Source organism: Myotis myotis, unplaced genomic scaffold (genome assembly GCF_014108235.1).
Source record: "Myotis myotis isolate mMyoMyo1 unplaced genomic scaffold, mMyoMyo1.p scaffold_m19_p_2, whole genome shotgun sequence".
Taxonomy (NCBI): domain Eukaryota; kingdom Metazoa; phylum Chordata; class Mammalia; order Chiroptera; family Vespertilionidae; genus Myotis; species Myotis myotis.
In genome coordinates this window covers 22,701,859-22,715,719 of record NW_023416324.1, presented here as the reverse complement: position 1 = coordinate 22,715,719, position 13,861 = coordinate 22,701,859, and the positions used below count along the sequence as shown (strand labels likewise).

At 50.3% G+C, this 13,861-nt stretch overlaps 1 protein-coding gene across 7 annotated transcripts in view; it reads left to right on the top strand.

The window, feature by feature from the left end:
* Window positions 1-13,861, top strand: part of STK40 (serine/threonine kinase 40) — a 38,806-nt gene that overhangs the window by 11,467 nt on the left and 13,478 nt on the right. For 3 of the 7 annotated variants that reach the window (XM_036347210.1, XR_004973803.1, XR_004973802.1), the window contains 4 exons: window positions 9,129-9,248; window positions 10,927-11,012; window positions 11,376-11,519; window positions 13,527-13,754. In XM_036347210.1, the coding sequence (XP_036203103.1) occupies window positions 9,137-9,248; window positions 10,927-11,012; window positions 11,376-11,519; window positions 13,527-13,754 (570 nt within the window). In that variant the 5' untranslated portion in view covers window positions 9,129-9,136. Of the gene's footprint in view, window positions 1-5,855; window positions 5,970-9,128; window positions 9,249-10,926; window positions 11,013-11,375; window positions 11,520-13,526; window positions 13,755-13,861 lie in introns of those variants that run through there. The other 4 variants (XM_036347211.1, XM_036347208.1, XM_036347212.1 and 1 more) reach the window with 4 other exon arrangements.

Here is a 13,861-nt window from a genome sequence, read left to right as displayed (position 1 = left end):
GCTAAACACAAAGCTGGGCCAGAAGTTCTCTTTTCTGGGGAAAGTAAGAGTGGTAGGAATTTTTCTGACCAGCAGAAGAACCTTCACACTTCAAACCTGGAGTGGCCAGGAGGACTGTCCCTGGTGGGAGGGGCAGGCCAGGCTGTCACTCTCACGCTCCACGTCTTACTGCGGGAAACAGATCTTTTAGCTGAATTCAGCAAAAAGGGGCCTTGTCTGTCCTGCCTGTGAGGGGTGGGCCCAAGCTGCAGGCATGCCGTGAATGGGCTTCATTCCTCAGTGGAGGCTGCTCTCCAGCAGCAAGCACTGTCTAAGCACAGCCTCTGGCCATCAGCCAGCCTAGGAAGCCTTGCCTCAGGCACCCAGACATTTCTGACACGAGACTTTTCCTGGACAGACTCTTCCCAGCATCACTGCAGCCCAGTCACCTACCACTATGTCATCCCCCACACCCCATCTCTCTGATCCTGGATTCTGTCTCCTGCCATGAGCTGGTAGACCATCCATACTTCTGGGTCCCACTCCAACTCCTGGCTTCTAGTTGGGTGATCTCAAGCTCTGTCCCCCGCCCCATATGGGCTTTAGTGCCTTCTGGGTGTACAACAAACAGTTCTGCACCCTTCGTTTTCTCATTCAGCAGTTTTCCAGGCACTGGGTGAGGTGCAGAGAAGCAGAGATGAATTGGGGTTGCTCCCAAAGGGTTGCACACAACCTGGGGTAGGGGCATTCAGGAAGGTAAGCCAGTGGTACAGCACAGCAGGAGGGGACAGGTATGCTCAGGTGCCCTGAGAGCTGGAGTTGAGGACTTAGTGCAGAAAGTGGCAAGTGAGGACTAAGGGAGAAAGACAAGTCAGACAGAAAGGGGAGGGCAGGCAAACCTGTTCATTGCACAATCAAGGAATTGTGTCATTTAGTGTGGCTGGATGTAGGAGGCATAAAAGGGCAGTGACACTGGAGAGGTAGCCTGGGTCTAGCCAGGCTCACTGAGGAATTTGTTTCTTCCTGAAGACCACGGGAGTATTGGAAGACCCCCCACAGCAGAGACAGACAGATACTACAGCCCCAGTCCCCAAGCAGGGGATCAAGTGCAGCTGCTGGAATCTGTTTGTCCAGCCCCAATTACATAGGCAGCTGAGGTGGGGTCTTCTAGTGGAGTCATTCCTGCATCCTGGGGAGCAGTGCCCCATCCTGGTGCCAAGAGAAACCCTTTGAAGATGAGCTGCAGAAAGACGCCACCAGGTGGCAGACCTGGAGATTGCACAAAGGCATCTCCCCACCCCCATCCCCATCCCTTTAGCAGTGTTTGGGGTGGGGAAGGAAGGGGAACAGTCAAGACAGAACTTCTGTTCATGCCAGGCTGGCTCTGCCCAACAAGTATGAGATTCCAAGTTCTGCCACTGTGGGCTGTGTACCCACCAGAAATCCCTTTGAACCTGTGAATCTGGACAGCATATTCCTCCAGGGTCTGGGGAGCTTTTTCAGCAGGTTCACTTTCTCCTCTGTCTCCAGGCACCTGAAATGAAAGGAAATTACATCATGACCCTTCACCCCCATACACTAGCATCTATCGCCTAAAAAACAAAGACAATCTTCTACGTCCTGTACTATTCCACAATACAATTTTCAAATTGAGAAAATTTAACATTGACACAATACTATTATCTAATACACAGTTCATATTCAAATTTCTCCAGTTGCCCAGTCATATTCTTTTTTTAACTTTTTAAAAATCAGAGAGAGAGAGAGAAAAGTCAGTTTGTTGTTCTACTTACTTATTTATGCATTCATTGGTTGATTTTTATATGTGTCCTGACCCGGGATCAAACCCACAACCTTGGGCTTCCAAGTCATATTCTTTTTTTTTTTTTTTAAAATATATTTTATTGATTTTTTACAGAGAGGAAGGGAGAAGGATAGAGAGTTAGAAACATCGATGAGAGAGAAACATTGATCAGCTGCTTCCTGCACACCCCTTACAGGGGATGTGCCCGCAACCAAAGTACATGCCCTTGACCGGAATCGAACCTGGGACCCTGCAGTCCGCAGGCCGAGCTCTATCCACTGAGCCAAACGGGTTAGGGCGCAAGTCATATTCTTTATAATTCCGCCCCCCCCCCCACTCCCACCCCAGGATGACCCATCGTATTTACTTGTCATATGTCTTTAGTCTCCTTTAATCTCAAATAGTTCTTCTGCCTTTTAAAAACCTACCCAACATTCATGTTTTTGAAGCATATAGGCCTGTTTTGTTGAATGTCCTTCAGTTTGGGTGTGGCTCATAATCAGATGTGGTTTATGCATTTTTAGTTAAAAAAGAAAAAGTAACATAAGTGGTGTATCTTTCTAAGTGCATCATATTAGGAGTAACATGATGCCAGTTTGTTCTGCTATTGGTGGTATTAAGTTTGACCATTTGGTTAAGGTTGCAGCTTGCTTTTTTATTAATTTATTTACACATAGTGACTTTCACAGATCTTTTAGTTGTACCATTCAGTCGTTTTGACAAGTGCAGAAAGTGACAAAAGTTATGTCCTTAGATAGTATAAGTTTTATGGCCCAGTATATGTGCTCTGTCCCACTCCCCCAGTCCTGCTCCAGGAGATCTTGGACTAGTGGCACTAGGTCTTAATTCCATCACCGGATCATAATGACGGACCCATTTGAGATGGCCTCATCCTCCTACAGTCCCTTACTGTGCCCGAGTTGATAATTGCCAGCTGGTGCTCCAGCTTTTGCTTCCCCCGTAGATCAATGAACAAAACAAGACGATGAGATGAGGTGTGCCTCTGCCCAAAAGAGTAGGCGCTCCCCTTGGCCCACAAGGCAACTGTACTCTGCCCTCTGCTACAGAATGCCCTGGCCCTGCCCACAGCGCTGTACTCCTCCACAGCGCAGTTAATGCCCAGGCCTCTCCTTTCCCCCACACTGAGTTGAGCATGTCACTCAAGCTGGCCATCAGACCCCCGGACTGTAGTCTCAGGCCAGCAGACAGCAGGTTTAAGGTCTCTTCAGCCTTTAATCTGGTTACCTTCCGTCTGCTCCCCACCTTCCTAACTCAGTACCTAACTATCCCCTTCTCTTTGGGCAGGAGAAATTCAGAGCTACTGTGTTTTAAGCGAACAGCACAATTCATCACATGCTTACAATGTGCCAGTTGGTACTCTGCTGAGCCTGTTGTGTGGACTATCTCACTCCATCCTTAGACCAGCCTTGGAAGATAGATATTGCACACCACTTTGCAGATACAGAGCAAATCATTTGTCAAGGTCACATCACTACTAAGTGATGGTGCTAGGCTTTGAACCCAGGTGTGGCTCATCCAATCCTTGCTCTGACTCAGAGGTTCCTATCCAGTTCCCATCCCTTTAGCCTGAGGCATAGGGTGGGGCCACCCACAGGACAGCTGGAGCCCCCAGTCCTTTCACCCCCACGTGCTATATGAGTTTCTCTTTGTTTGACAGGTAAAAGACCAACACTCGTTGCTCTAACCACTTTGTTCTGCTGCCCTGGTGTCCTGTGAGCAGAGACTCACTCTGGCCTCCTCCTGGGAGCTGCTGTGGCAGAAAGGATTGAGGCGAGGGGTGGGTGGGAGTTCTGTGTGCATCCAGGTGCCAGGTGGGCTGGACAGAGGTGTGGGGCCTGCTTCAGCAGGCATTGCCCCAGGTCCAGTCCAAAGGACAGAATCCTGTACAGCTCAGAAGCTTTTTGTTGATTTGTTTGTTTTATTTTGACTGACCCAGGAAACATGGGAGTAGGGATAGGGGCTGCTGACAGGAATGGCTTAACATTGATGGCTTCGGCCCAGCCTGATCCTGCAGTGTAGGCACAGTCCTTTGGCTCCTAGCAGGAGCACAAAAAGAGGCTGCTGACAAATTGTGGCTTCCAGCTGCTGTTGTCACACATGCACACACAGCAAGTGCTGCACTGGGCCGAGGTCACAGGGACTGCCCTCGCACTCTGCCTTTACCGGTTTGGTTTGCAAGGTCACACGTGTCTCCAGGAACCCAGAGCAAGAAGCCTAGGATGAGGTTGAATGCAGAACTTTCTACACATGGGAGCAGGTCCCACAGCTGCCCTTCATGTTGCGGGGAGTGGGGGTTTGCTCTAGCTCTGTGCACATGTGAGTGTCCCCTGCCTAGGGCCATGCGTCTGCACATGTGTGAAGGCCTGGGGGGTGCTTCTGGTGTGAGTGAGGGTCTCCTTGCCTTGGCCAGGCTTCAGCTGCTTTTGGCTGGAGCTGAGGAAGACTGAGCTTGGGAGGCCTTAGTACCGTCTCTCTCTTTAGTCCACCTCCTTTTGGGGTTGGTGGTATGTCCACCATGTTGAACTGTGCCCTGCCATAGTGTGTTCTGCCGGGCTCTACCCCACCCACTATGCTGTACCCTGTCACACTACACCCCTGGACTCAGCTAGATGGGACTTAGAACCTTATGTGTTGCTAGTGGCCTGGCCTTCATTGCCTTCTGGGAGAGCTGGGCCCATATGGCCAAGCAGCTTTGGGGTGACATGACCTTAACCCCAAATTGACAGGGTAGGGTAGGCCTCCCCTCTTCTGGGCATGCCATGATGGCTGTCACAGAGTTGGCCCTTATTCTAAGGCCCACAATTTGCTCCCTAGGCTGGGCCAAGCAAACGACCCCCCAGCTCCCACTATCCAGGTTGAGAAGCGCAGCCTACAGGAGGCAGGGCTGCCAGGCTGGGTTCTCTTTCAGTGCCTCCTTCCCAGCCTCCACCCCTCAGCCCCATTGCTGCCTCCCTAAGCTTCATGTTGAGTCCAGGTTCTAAGGGAACCAGCCATGATGTGGGAGGATACCGCACGAATAGTTGGCAGATTTAAAGCTCCAAAGACTTCCAAGCCAAGATTGCTAAGTTCCTGGGGAGCTGAGCAGTGCACCCAGGAAGCACCAGCAAACGGCTACCACTTAGACAGGCTAGGTCAGGGCTCTTCACCCCACCTGAGGACCAGTGTCTCTGGAGGAGCCTGGCCCCAAGTCCTTCTAAGACAGCGGTTCTCAACCTGTGGGTCGCGACCATCAGAAAAAACATATAGCATATCAGATATTTACATTACGATTCATAAGAGTAGCAAAATTGCAGTTATGAAGCAGCAATGAAAATAATTCTATGGTTGGGGGTCACCACAACATGAGGAACTGTATTAAAGGGTCACGGCATTAGGAAGGTTGAGAACCACTGTAAGACCAGAGTAGCCAGAGCTTCCACATTGCAGATCTCGCTTTGAAGGCAGGATGCCCCCAGGGAGCATTGGTACCATTTGCAGGTGTGCCTCTGAAGGGGGACACATCAGGAGGATTTGAAAGTGGGCACACCCTCCCTGTGCATTAGTGGGGGTTGAGGGGCAGGAGGGTCTGTCCCTCAGTCTTCGCTCACCTCATTAGTGAGCCTGCAGCAGCTTCCGCTTTTCCAGACGCCCCTCCTCATGCTGCTTCCTTTGCATCCGCCAGCTCTGCGTGGCAAGAAGGGATGCTCAGGAAGGAAAGCAGCCTTGCTACCCCTCCCCTGCCAGCAACATCTTTTCCCTCTCCCTGCCCGTCTGCTCCCATCCTTCTGTCTGCCTACATTTTGGAGCAGTTCCCATGCCATTTGCTTGAGTTGAATCTTGAGTAGGGTGGGTGGGGTCAAGCTGAGCCCACTCATTGTCTGTGCTGCAGCTGCTCGCAGCAAACTGTTGTCTAGTCTAGACCATGCCTGTGCGTAGGCGCCTCAGCAGCGTCTATACAGATATGATGAGGCCTCCGAGGTGCTCTTCAGGGAACCAGGGAAAGAGAGGAAGCTTAGTGCTCCGTTAGAAAGGGGACAGGGCCACTATGGCATGAAACCAGCTTATCTACCAGGACAGGGGCAGCTCCAGCTCAGGGCTGCTGACCTGTGAGAACTACCCACACCTGGAGGGAAGGCATCCAGCCAAGCGTGGAGTATCTGCGGGGCCAGGCACTTGGCGTCCAAAGGTGTGTTTTTTTCTTATGGAATTTTTTGTCTAGTGGTGGGGGTAAGACATTAAGCATATAAACACACAAATAAATATATAACCATAAAATATGGAAAGTGCTACAAGTGAAAATTACAGGAAGCCAAGTGAGACTAGCTGGGACCCACTGGTGGTGGGGCTGTCCAGGAAGGCTTCTCTGAGGAAGTGATACTTAAATTGAGAAGGATGCATAGAAGTTAGCCAGGCAAAGAACAGGAACACTGCTCTAGGCACATGTGCCCAGCTATGAAGTCTAAAAGCTGTTTTATTTTTCCCTGCTTTTGTGTGAACGATTTTGAATCTGTTTCCAGCATGAGCTTTGGCAGAAGTCAAGGCGGAGCCTAGCCATGGTTTCTCCATCTGTGGACGGTCAGGGCCTACTGAGTTACATGGTCCCAGCTTCTCTCATAATGAAACCCTGGGACTGCTCCTCAGTGACACAGCTCTGAAACAAACGGGCTTGACGGGAAGCCAGCCTGGGAGGGGCTAGAAGTACATCAGGCCATCTCTCCTACTTCCAGTTCACTGCTGGAGTCAGTCTCCTGGGATTTAGAAGAAGGGCCAGAATGACAGCGTGTAAAGAGTTAAAGTAACCTGACTAGTGGACCCACACCTGTTCTCAGAGTAGAGACAGCCTTCCAGGAATAATAGCAAAACAAACTAAAGGAAAAGAGAACTGTTTAACCTTTTTTTTTTTTTTTCATTTTAAAAAGTTAAAAGATTAAGAAAAATGACATCCTGTGCCAGTTATATTCTTTTTAAAAATTCTTTATTGTTTAAAGTATTACATATGTCCCCTTTTCCCCCCCATTGACCTCTCTCCCCTGTTGTTCCCAGTTATATTCTTAATGTATAGGTTCTAAAAACCAGTGTAACTAATACACAACAATAAAAAAATAGAAAAATATGGACTGGAAATTCATAAAAAATAATACATACAACCAGTAAGCATGTGAAATAAGCTCAACCTCATGAATAACTAAGGAATTATTAATTTAAACAACGATATACTTTTTATTGCCCATCATATTGGCAGTCTTTAAAATAAGGACATAGTCCTGGGGCAGGTCCTGGGCCTTCCTCGCCCACACCGCTGATGAGATATCAATTGGCTCAGCCTCCCTGAGAGCAGCCTGGCAGTATATGTGAAGCACCTTTAAAACATGCTCCCCTTTTGACCCTGCAATTCCACTTCTTAGAGTTTATCTTGAGGGAGAGAGACAAGTACGCCAAGATGTAGGTGTATGGCTGTTAATAAAAATATTTAGAAATGGATAGAGTAGATATCCATGAATGGGGGTGTGGTCCAATAAATCATGACATATTCTTACCAAGGAGACTGTGCAGCTATTTCAAGTGATGCTACAGAAGAATATTGTCATGAGGGGATGTTAATATGGTGTTTTATTTTAGTTTGTTTACAGCTTTAATGTGTTTACATACCATAAAACATTGTAAGCACACACCTATACAAACACACACAGGAAAGTCTGTTTTAACAGCGATTACATCTGGGTGGTGAGGTCACGGGTATCTTTCTTATTTTTGCATATCTGTATTTTCTAGTGTTTCTTCAGGGAATGCCAATTACTTTTGTATGAAGGAAGAAATTACAGAAGTTTAGGGCTGATTGTTAAACCTCTAAAGTTTTCACTCCTGACATGGCCATCGGGTCCCCTAGATGTGGTCCTGGCCCCTCCTCTGGTCACCTCTCTCCACTCCCTGCTGCACACTGTGTACTCCAGTGACACAAACTGCTTGGAGTTGGCTGCTTATGTATCATTTCTTACCTTCGTACGTTTGCTCACCCAGGTTCCTCTGCCTGGCCCATTCCAGTACCACCTCCTCAAAGAAGTTTCCCCTGAGCCTCCTCACCTACCTCGGGCCAAGACCTCTCCTTGGGATTGGGCAGCCAGCCTTCCCTGGGCATCCCTGTGGCCCTCTGCCCGCTCTGTGGAACTCATCTATGTGCATCTGTTTCCTTGCCCCACCTCCAGGATGCTGTATTCCCAAGGTGTTAACTATAGAGAGCTAGAAGGAGTGACTCCTTTTTTAAAATCCATTCTAGCTCGTCCAGTGAGGCTCAGTGATTGAGCATTGACCTATGAACCAGGAGGTCACAGTTTGATTTCCAGTCAGGGCACATGCCCAGGTTGCGAGATCAATTCCCAGTATGGGGTGTGTAGGAGGCAGCCGATCAATGAGGTTCTGTCTCATCATTGATTCTATTTCTCCCTCCCTTCCTTTCTGAAATCAATAAAAAAATATATTTTAGAAACAAATTAAAAATCTGTGTCTAGAGGTGTACATCTTCTAGCATCTAGCTCCTGTGTCAACCTTTTGTTTTAACCCTGGAGGGGATAGGGATTACCAGGCAAATCATAGTGATCATGACCTCCATTGGTGTTCTTTATCTGGCTCCTAAATGCACAGTATTTTTCTTAAAAGCAATTTAAGAAAATTTTGAAGATAGGAGAAAGGAAGAGAAAGCAAACTTAAACAGCCATCCTACCCCACCCCCTGATTGACAACTTTGGGATGTTCTTCCATCTGAGAGGATTTAAGGGTCAAGGGGAGTTGGAGAGAGGAGATTCTTGGTAGTGACCTGTACAGTATACTTTGTGGGCATAAGAATCCCCGGGGCCTCATGTTCACCTTTTCCCGGGGTCCACACCCCACCACACCGCAGAGGTCAGAACATTGGGGGTGGAGTGGGACCCAGGAATCAGCCCTCAGGCCACTGGCTATAGGAAATTGGGGGGAAGGCCTTACTTTGGGAATAGTAAATTCCCAGCCAGCTCTCCTCTCTGTGGTGATCTCTTGGGGAACCCAATTTGCATCTGCACAAAGCCCAGTGTTCTCTCTGCATTTTACCGGCCCTTTTGAGTCAAGCTGGCTGCCCACCTCCGTAACCAGTACACTCTCTCAAGCCCCTAATTAATCCCAAGTAAAGGATCCCTGGTTCTTTGTCACCGGGAACCTTCAGTTCTCCTCTGGGAGGGGGAGGAGGTGGCAGCGACAGCGACAGCAGCAGCAGCAGCTGTGTGACGCATCCCCAAGTCAGAGACTTGGAGGCTGGGTTAGCGTAAGGAAATGCGCTGACTTGCTCAGTGAGAGGGGCTCTTTCTGTCTTGTCTAGAGCTGAGGATGAAGCGGAGAGCATCAGACAGAGGGGCTGGGGAAACGTCGGCCAGGGCGAAGGCTCTAGGAAGTGGGATTTCTGGAAATAATGCGAAGAGAGCTGGACCGTTCATCCTGGGTAAGCCTCTTCCCTCTGGGTGAGTGGGTGCTGGGGCAGGGGCAGGGCGCACTGGCATGCACAGTCTGACCTGCGGACGTGCAGAGTGAATTGTCACACCCACCACAGTGTGGGGTCCTAACCAACCCTGGGTCTGGCCCAGGCTCACCGCCTTAACTAGAGTCTGTTTATGGCAGTGGGAGACCCAGAGCTTTAGGTCACCCTGTACCAAGAGTTGTCACCTTTGTTGTAGAGACACCAGCCTTAGATCAGTCTTAGCTGAGAGCTAGACTATCTGTTCCCCTACGATGTCATCCATGGGAAACACACAAGCTGCATTGAATCCCAAGGGCCATCCAAGTCACTTGTGGACCACTCTTGGAGAGCATAATTAATTTCACACAGTGGTCAATATAGTCCCTGAAACTTCCTGTAAAGTTAGCACAGAAATCCTGTAGAATTGGGTATTCCCAGTGGTCCCGAGGAGCAGCTGGGCCTTCTGCGTGATGTTAGAGATCCAGCAAGTCCTGGTTATTTATGCTCAGGGTTGCAGGTGAGGTGGGCTCTGAGGACCCTGACTCCCTAGCAGCCAGAGGCTGGGTGTGAGTTTTGCTGGGGGAACAACATCTGGACTTATGGATACAAGAGAGTTCCAGCTGCAGTCATTCAGTGAGTCAGTGGTGCTCACTCTGGCCAGACCTGTGCTGTTTGCCAGGGTGCAGCAGTGAATGCGACAGACCAGTTCCTGCCCTCACAGAACTTAACATTCTAGTTGCAAAAAGAAACAGTAAACAACACACAAGATCATCACTGGAAGGCCCGGTAGGTGCCTTTAAGGAAGTAAACAAGGTGATGTGAGTAAGAAGGACCAGGAGATAGTATAGACAAGGAAGGTTCTGTATAGGGGATGACATTGAGCTGACACCTGAGGATAAGGAGGAGCCAGCCATGTGAAAAGCAGGAGTAAAGCATTAGACAGAAGGAACAGCAAATGCAAAAGCCCAGAGGCAGTAAAGGCCTTAATGTCTTAGGAATTAAGAAGCCAGTGTAGCTAGAGCCGTGGTCGGCAAATCACAGCTCTCGAGCCACAGTTTGCCGAGCCGCAGTTTGCTAATCATGCATGACCTTGGATGTCCAAAAAGGAGTTTTGATTGCATAGTAAGAGCTGTGGAGCACTGTTACGAGTTGTTAGTAGTGCAGTGACATGGTGACATCATCGGCTTTATGCCCTGAAAGCTCAGGCAGGGTGCTGTCACAGGACAAGCAGTATACTTCTCCAGAAATACACAAGTTCCCAAAAGCTGGTCCTTGGACCGGGGCCAGGTGGCTATATCAGGCTACCGTGGGAACCTGTCAGAGCTGTGGTTTCCTGGATTCTACCCTGGAGTTGCTAATTCAGAGGGGCACGTTGCAGCCGGGAGCCCTTTTTTTGACACATGCTCCTCAGAGAGTCCAGCCTGCACCCACTGTTGAAAACCCCTCTTTTTTAGAATGGGACTGTAAAAGCCACGTGTATCTCAGGCAGATGCACACGTACCCTCCATTTTTGGAGGGGAGACCATGAAAACTCTCCCCTGGGAGAGCTGTTGTGGGGAGTTGAGTGGTGCCCTCTGAGGAGAAGAGCGAGCCAAGACCAGGTGGTGATGGTGCCACTCTAGATAGGCTTTTGAGCAGTAAGCCAGCTGATCTCTGTGCGCAGGTCCCCGTCTGGGCAACTCACCAGTGCCAAGCATTGTGCAGTGTCTGGCGAGGAAAGATGGCACAGATGACTTCTACCAGCTGAAGGTAAGTGAGGCACCTGAGCCAGGGTCCCGGGGACTCGGCCATCCTGCCAACCTGGCTCCCTTTCCTCTCCCTTCGCACCTGCACCACTTGTGAGCAAGAGTGGCACTATTTCTTCCCGAGAAACAATCAAGTTCACAGGCTCTCTCTGAACAACTCTTGATTTAACGAGCTTTATCTGTGCATAAATTACATTGCCATCACATTAAGAAAAACTGTTGCACTTCGTAGGTGTGTGTGTGAGTGTGTGTGAAAGTATTGCATGGGAGAATGTGACCCCCTGCTTTTCCTGTTCTGGTCACTCTGCTCTATAAAGTAAGGTTTTTTGGGTTGTTTTTCTTTTTGTGTGTGTGTGCCTTCCTAAAGATCCTTACCCTTGAGGAGAGGGGGGACCAAGGAATAGAAAGCCAAGAGGAGAGGCAAGGCAAGATGCTGTTACACACCGAGTACTCTCTGCTCTCCCTCCTCCACACACAGGATGGCGTGGTTCACCACCACGGGCTCTTCCAGGTGAGTGGCTGCCTGTTCCCTCCTTTCCCTGACCCCCCACCCTGGGCTGGCACTTGCTAGGGCCACACCAGTACTTGGAGCAGCTCATCCTTGTGACCCCTGCGTGCTGGGTGTGTCATGACTTTCTGGGCCGGGCGGGCTAGAGCAGCAGTCGCCAACCTTTCGGACCTCATGGACCACCAGTGGTCTGTGGATCACCAGTTGGTGACCACTGGGCTAGAGGTCAGACTGGGTCAGCCCCACAATCCTGCTGTGATGATCACGGCCTAGCAGGAAGGCACACAGTTCGCATCTTACAGCTTTTCTTTGAAAAGCTGATTTTCTGAGAAAAGAGGAAAGCAGGAAGTCATTTAAAGACACAGGCTCATTCTACTGTTTTGTCAGGAATTGGCCTGGCCAGGGTAGAAGGGAGGGCTGTGAGGAAGAACGGGCACTTGGAGCCACCTCAGTTGTTTTTGCACCAACAGTCCTGTCCGCCCAGGCATTCCAGTTTGTTCAACAAGTGTCCCTGAGCCCGTGCCCTGATGTCCCAGGTCCCTCAGGAAAGGTGCTAATTAGCAATGTGTACCCTGAAAAGAGCCCTCCTTGGGGCGGAACTGAAATTGTGTCTTCAGAAGTAGAGAAGCGTCTCAGATGCCCAGGAGGCCGCCTACTCAGGACTCAGCAGAGCCTGCGCAGTGCCCTTAGCCAGCCGCACTGGCCAGGGCCCCTTCTTGCTCCAACGGACCTGGTGCAGGAAAGGCAGCATGGCAGGGGGTACACAGTCCTGGAGCCAGCAGTCCTGGGTTCAGGTTGTGTGACCTCGGGCAAGTCCCCTCCCTCAGATTCCTCATCTTGACATGAGGATAACGACAGTGATGTCCACCTTGTTCAGTGGTGGGAAGATGAATGAGTGTGCAAAGCCCCGAGCTGCCCCATTTGCACTCTCATTGTGGCTGTTATTTCAGGCAGTAAAAACTCCTTGTTGGCTTGATTTCCCGAAATACAATAAATTAGAATGCCTCTCACCCCACACATACACCCCACTAAGGTCTTCATTCTGAGGCACAGTTACAGGCACCTCTGTATCATTAGGCAACTCTGAAAACTAGTGTTTCCCTTAAGCATGAAGTCAAACTGAGGGAGATTGTGATTTCTTAGTACTTCATTTCTGCCAGCTTCCAAAGCTTGGCCTGGGCCATATCATTGTAGACAAGAGAACCTGGCTGATTAGTGTTTCTAGAGTCAGCTGCGTGCCAGACACTGTTGGGTCTCTGGGGAAGGGAGAACCAGAGGGGTGGATGTTCAGTCCCCGGGAGCTCCCAGGGGCTGGGTGACACCGAGGGCCTCCTCACGCTGGTAGGTCCCCGTGTTGTGCCTGTTTTTTTCTTACTTGAAATGTCTTTTCAGCAAGGGAGTGGGTGCAGAACTTGCAACCATGGTGTTGGTAGCAGGGCCCATGTACTGAGCCCTGGCTGGGGCAGGGGACTAGCACTCAGTCTGGTTGTCTTATTCCCAGGGACCTGTGAGGCAGGGGTTACCGGCTCCCATTTGCAGGTGAGGAGCCAGAGACTGCCCATGAGTCCCTCTTCCATGTGAAACAGTTGTCTGGGACACACAAAACACTTCACAGCCACCACTTGGACATTGGAAGGAAGTGTGCTGTGGTCGTTGCTGGGATCCCTGGAGTGCCGTGGAGGGGAGGGTGTCGAGGGTCCTGGGTTTACAGCCTCTACTCTGGACTCGGGGCCATTTGGCTTTAAATGCTCAACCCTAATCCAAACCCTTAATATTAGAGTCAAAGCATGAATCTTGTACATGAGCTACTGTAACCTCATCTCCTGCTCGGCCTGGCACTGGTACATGGGAAGCCAGGCATTGCCCCATGGTCCATGCTGCCCAGGCCTCAGGCCTTCATCACCCACACACATGCAGGCTTCTCCCCGGCTCCCTCATTGCTTTGTGTTTGGCTCCAGAGGAGAGTCCCAAAGCCCTGGCCCCAGTTCCATCAGCCCCCTTGCCTCCCAGGACCGTACCTGTGAAATCGTTGAGGACACAGAATCCAGCCGAATGGTTAAGAAGACAAAGAAGCGCATCTGCCTTGTTCTGGACTGCCTCTGTGCGCACGACTTCAGCGACAAGACCGCCGACCTGATCAACCTGCAGCACTACGTCATCAAGGAGAAGAGGCTCAGCGAGCGGGAGACCGTGGTCATCTTCTACGACGTGGTGCGCGTGGTGGAAGCCCTGCACCAGGTGAGGCTGCCCCTCTGCAACCTCTCCTCTGGCCTGACAGCATCCTGGGCCCCACAAGCCACAGAAAGCCACCCTCTGTCCCGCCCTCACCCAGGTGTGCTTGCAGC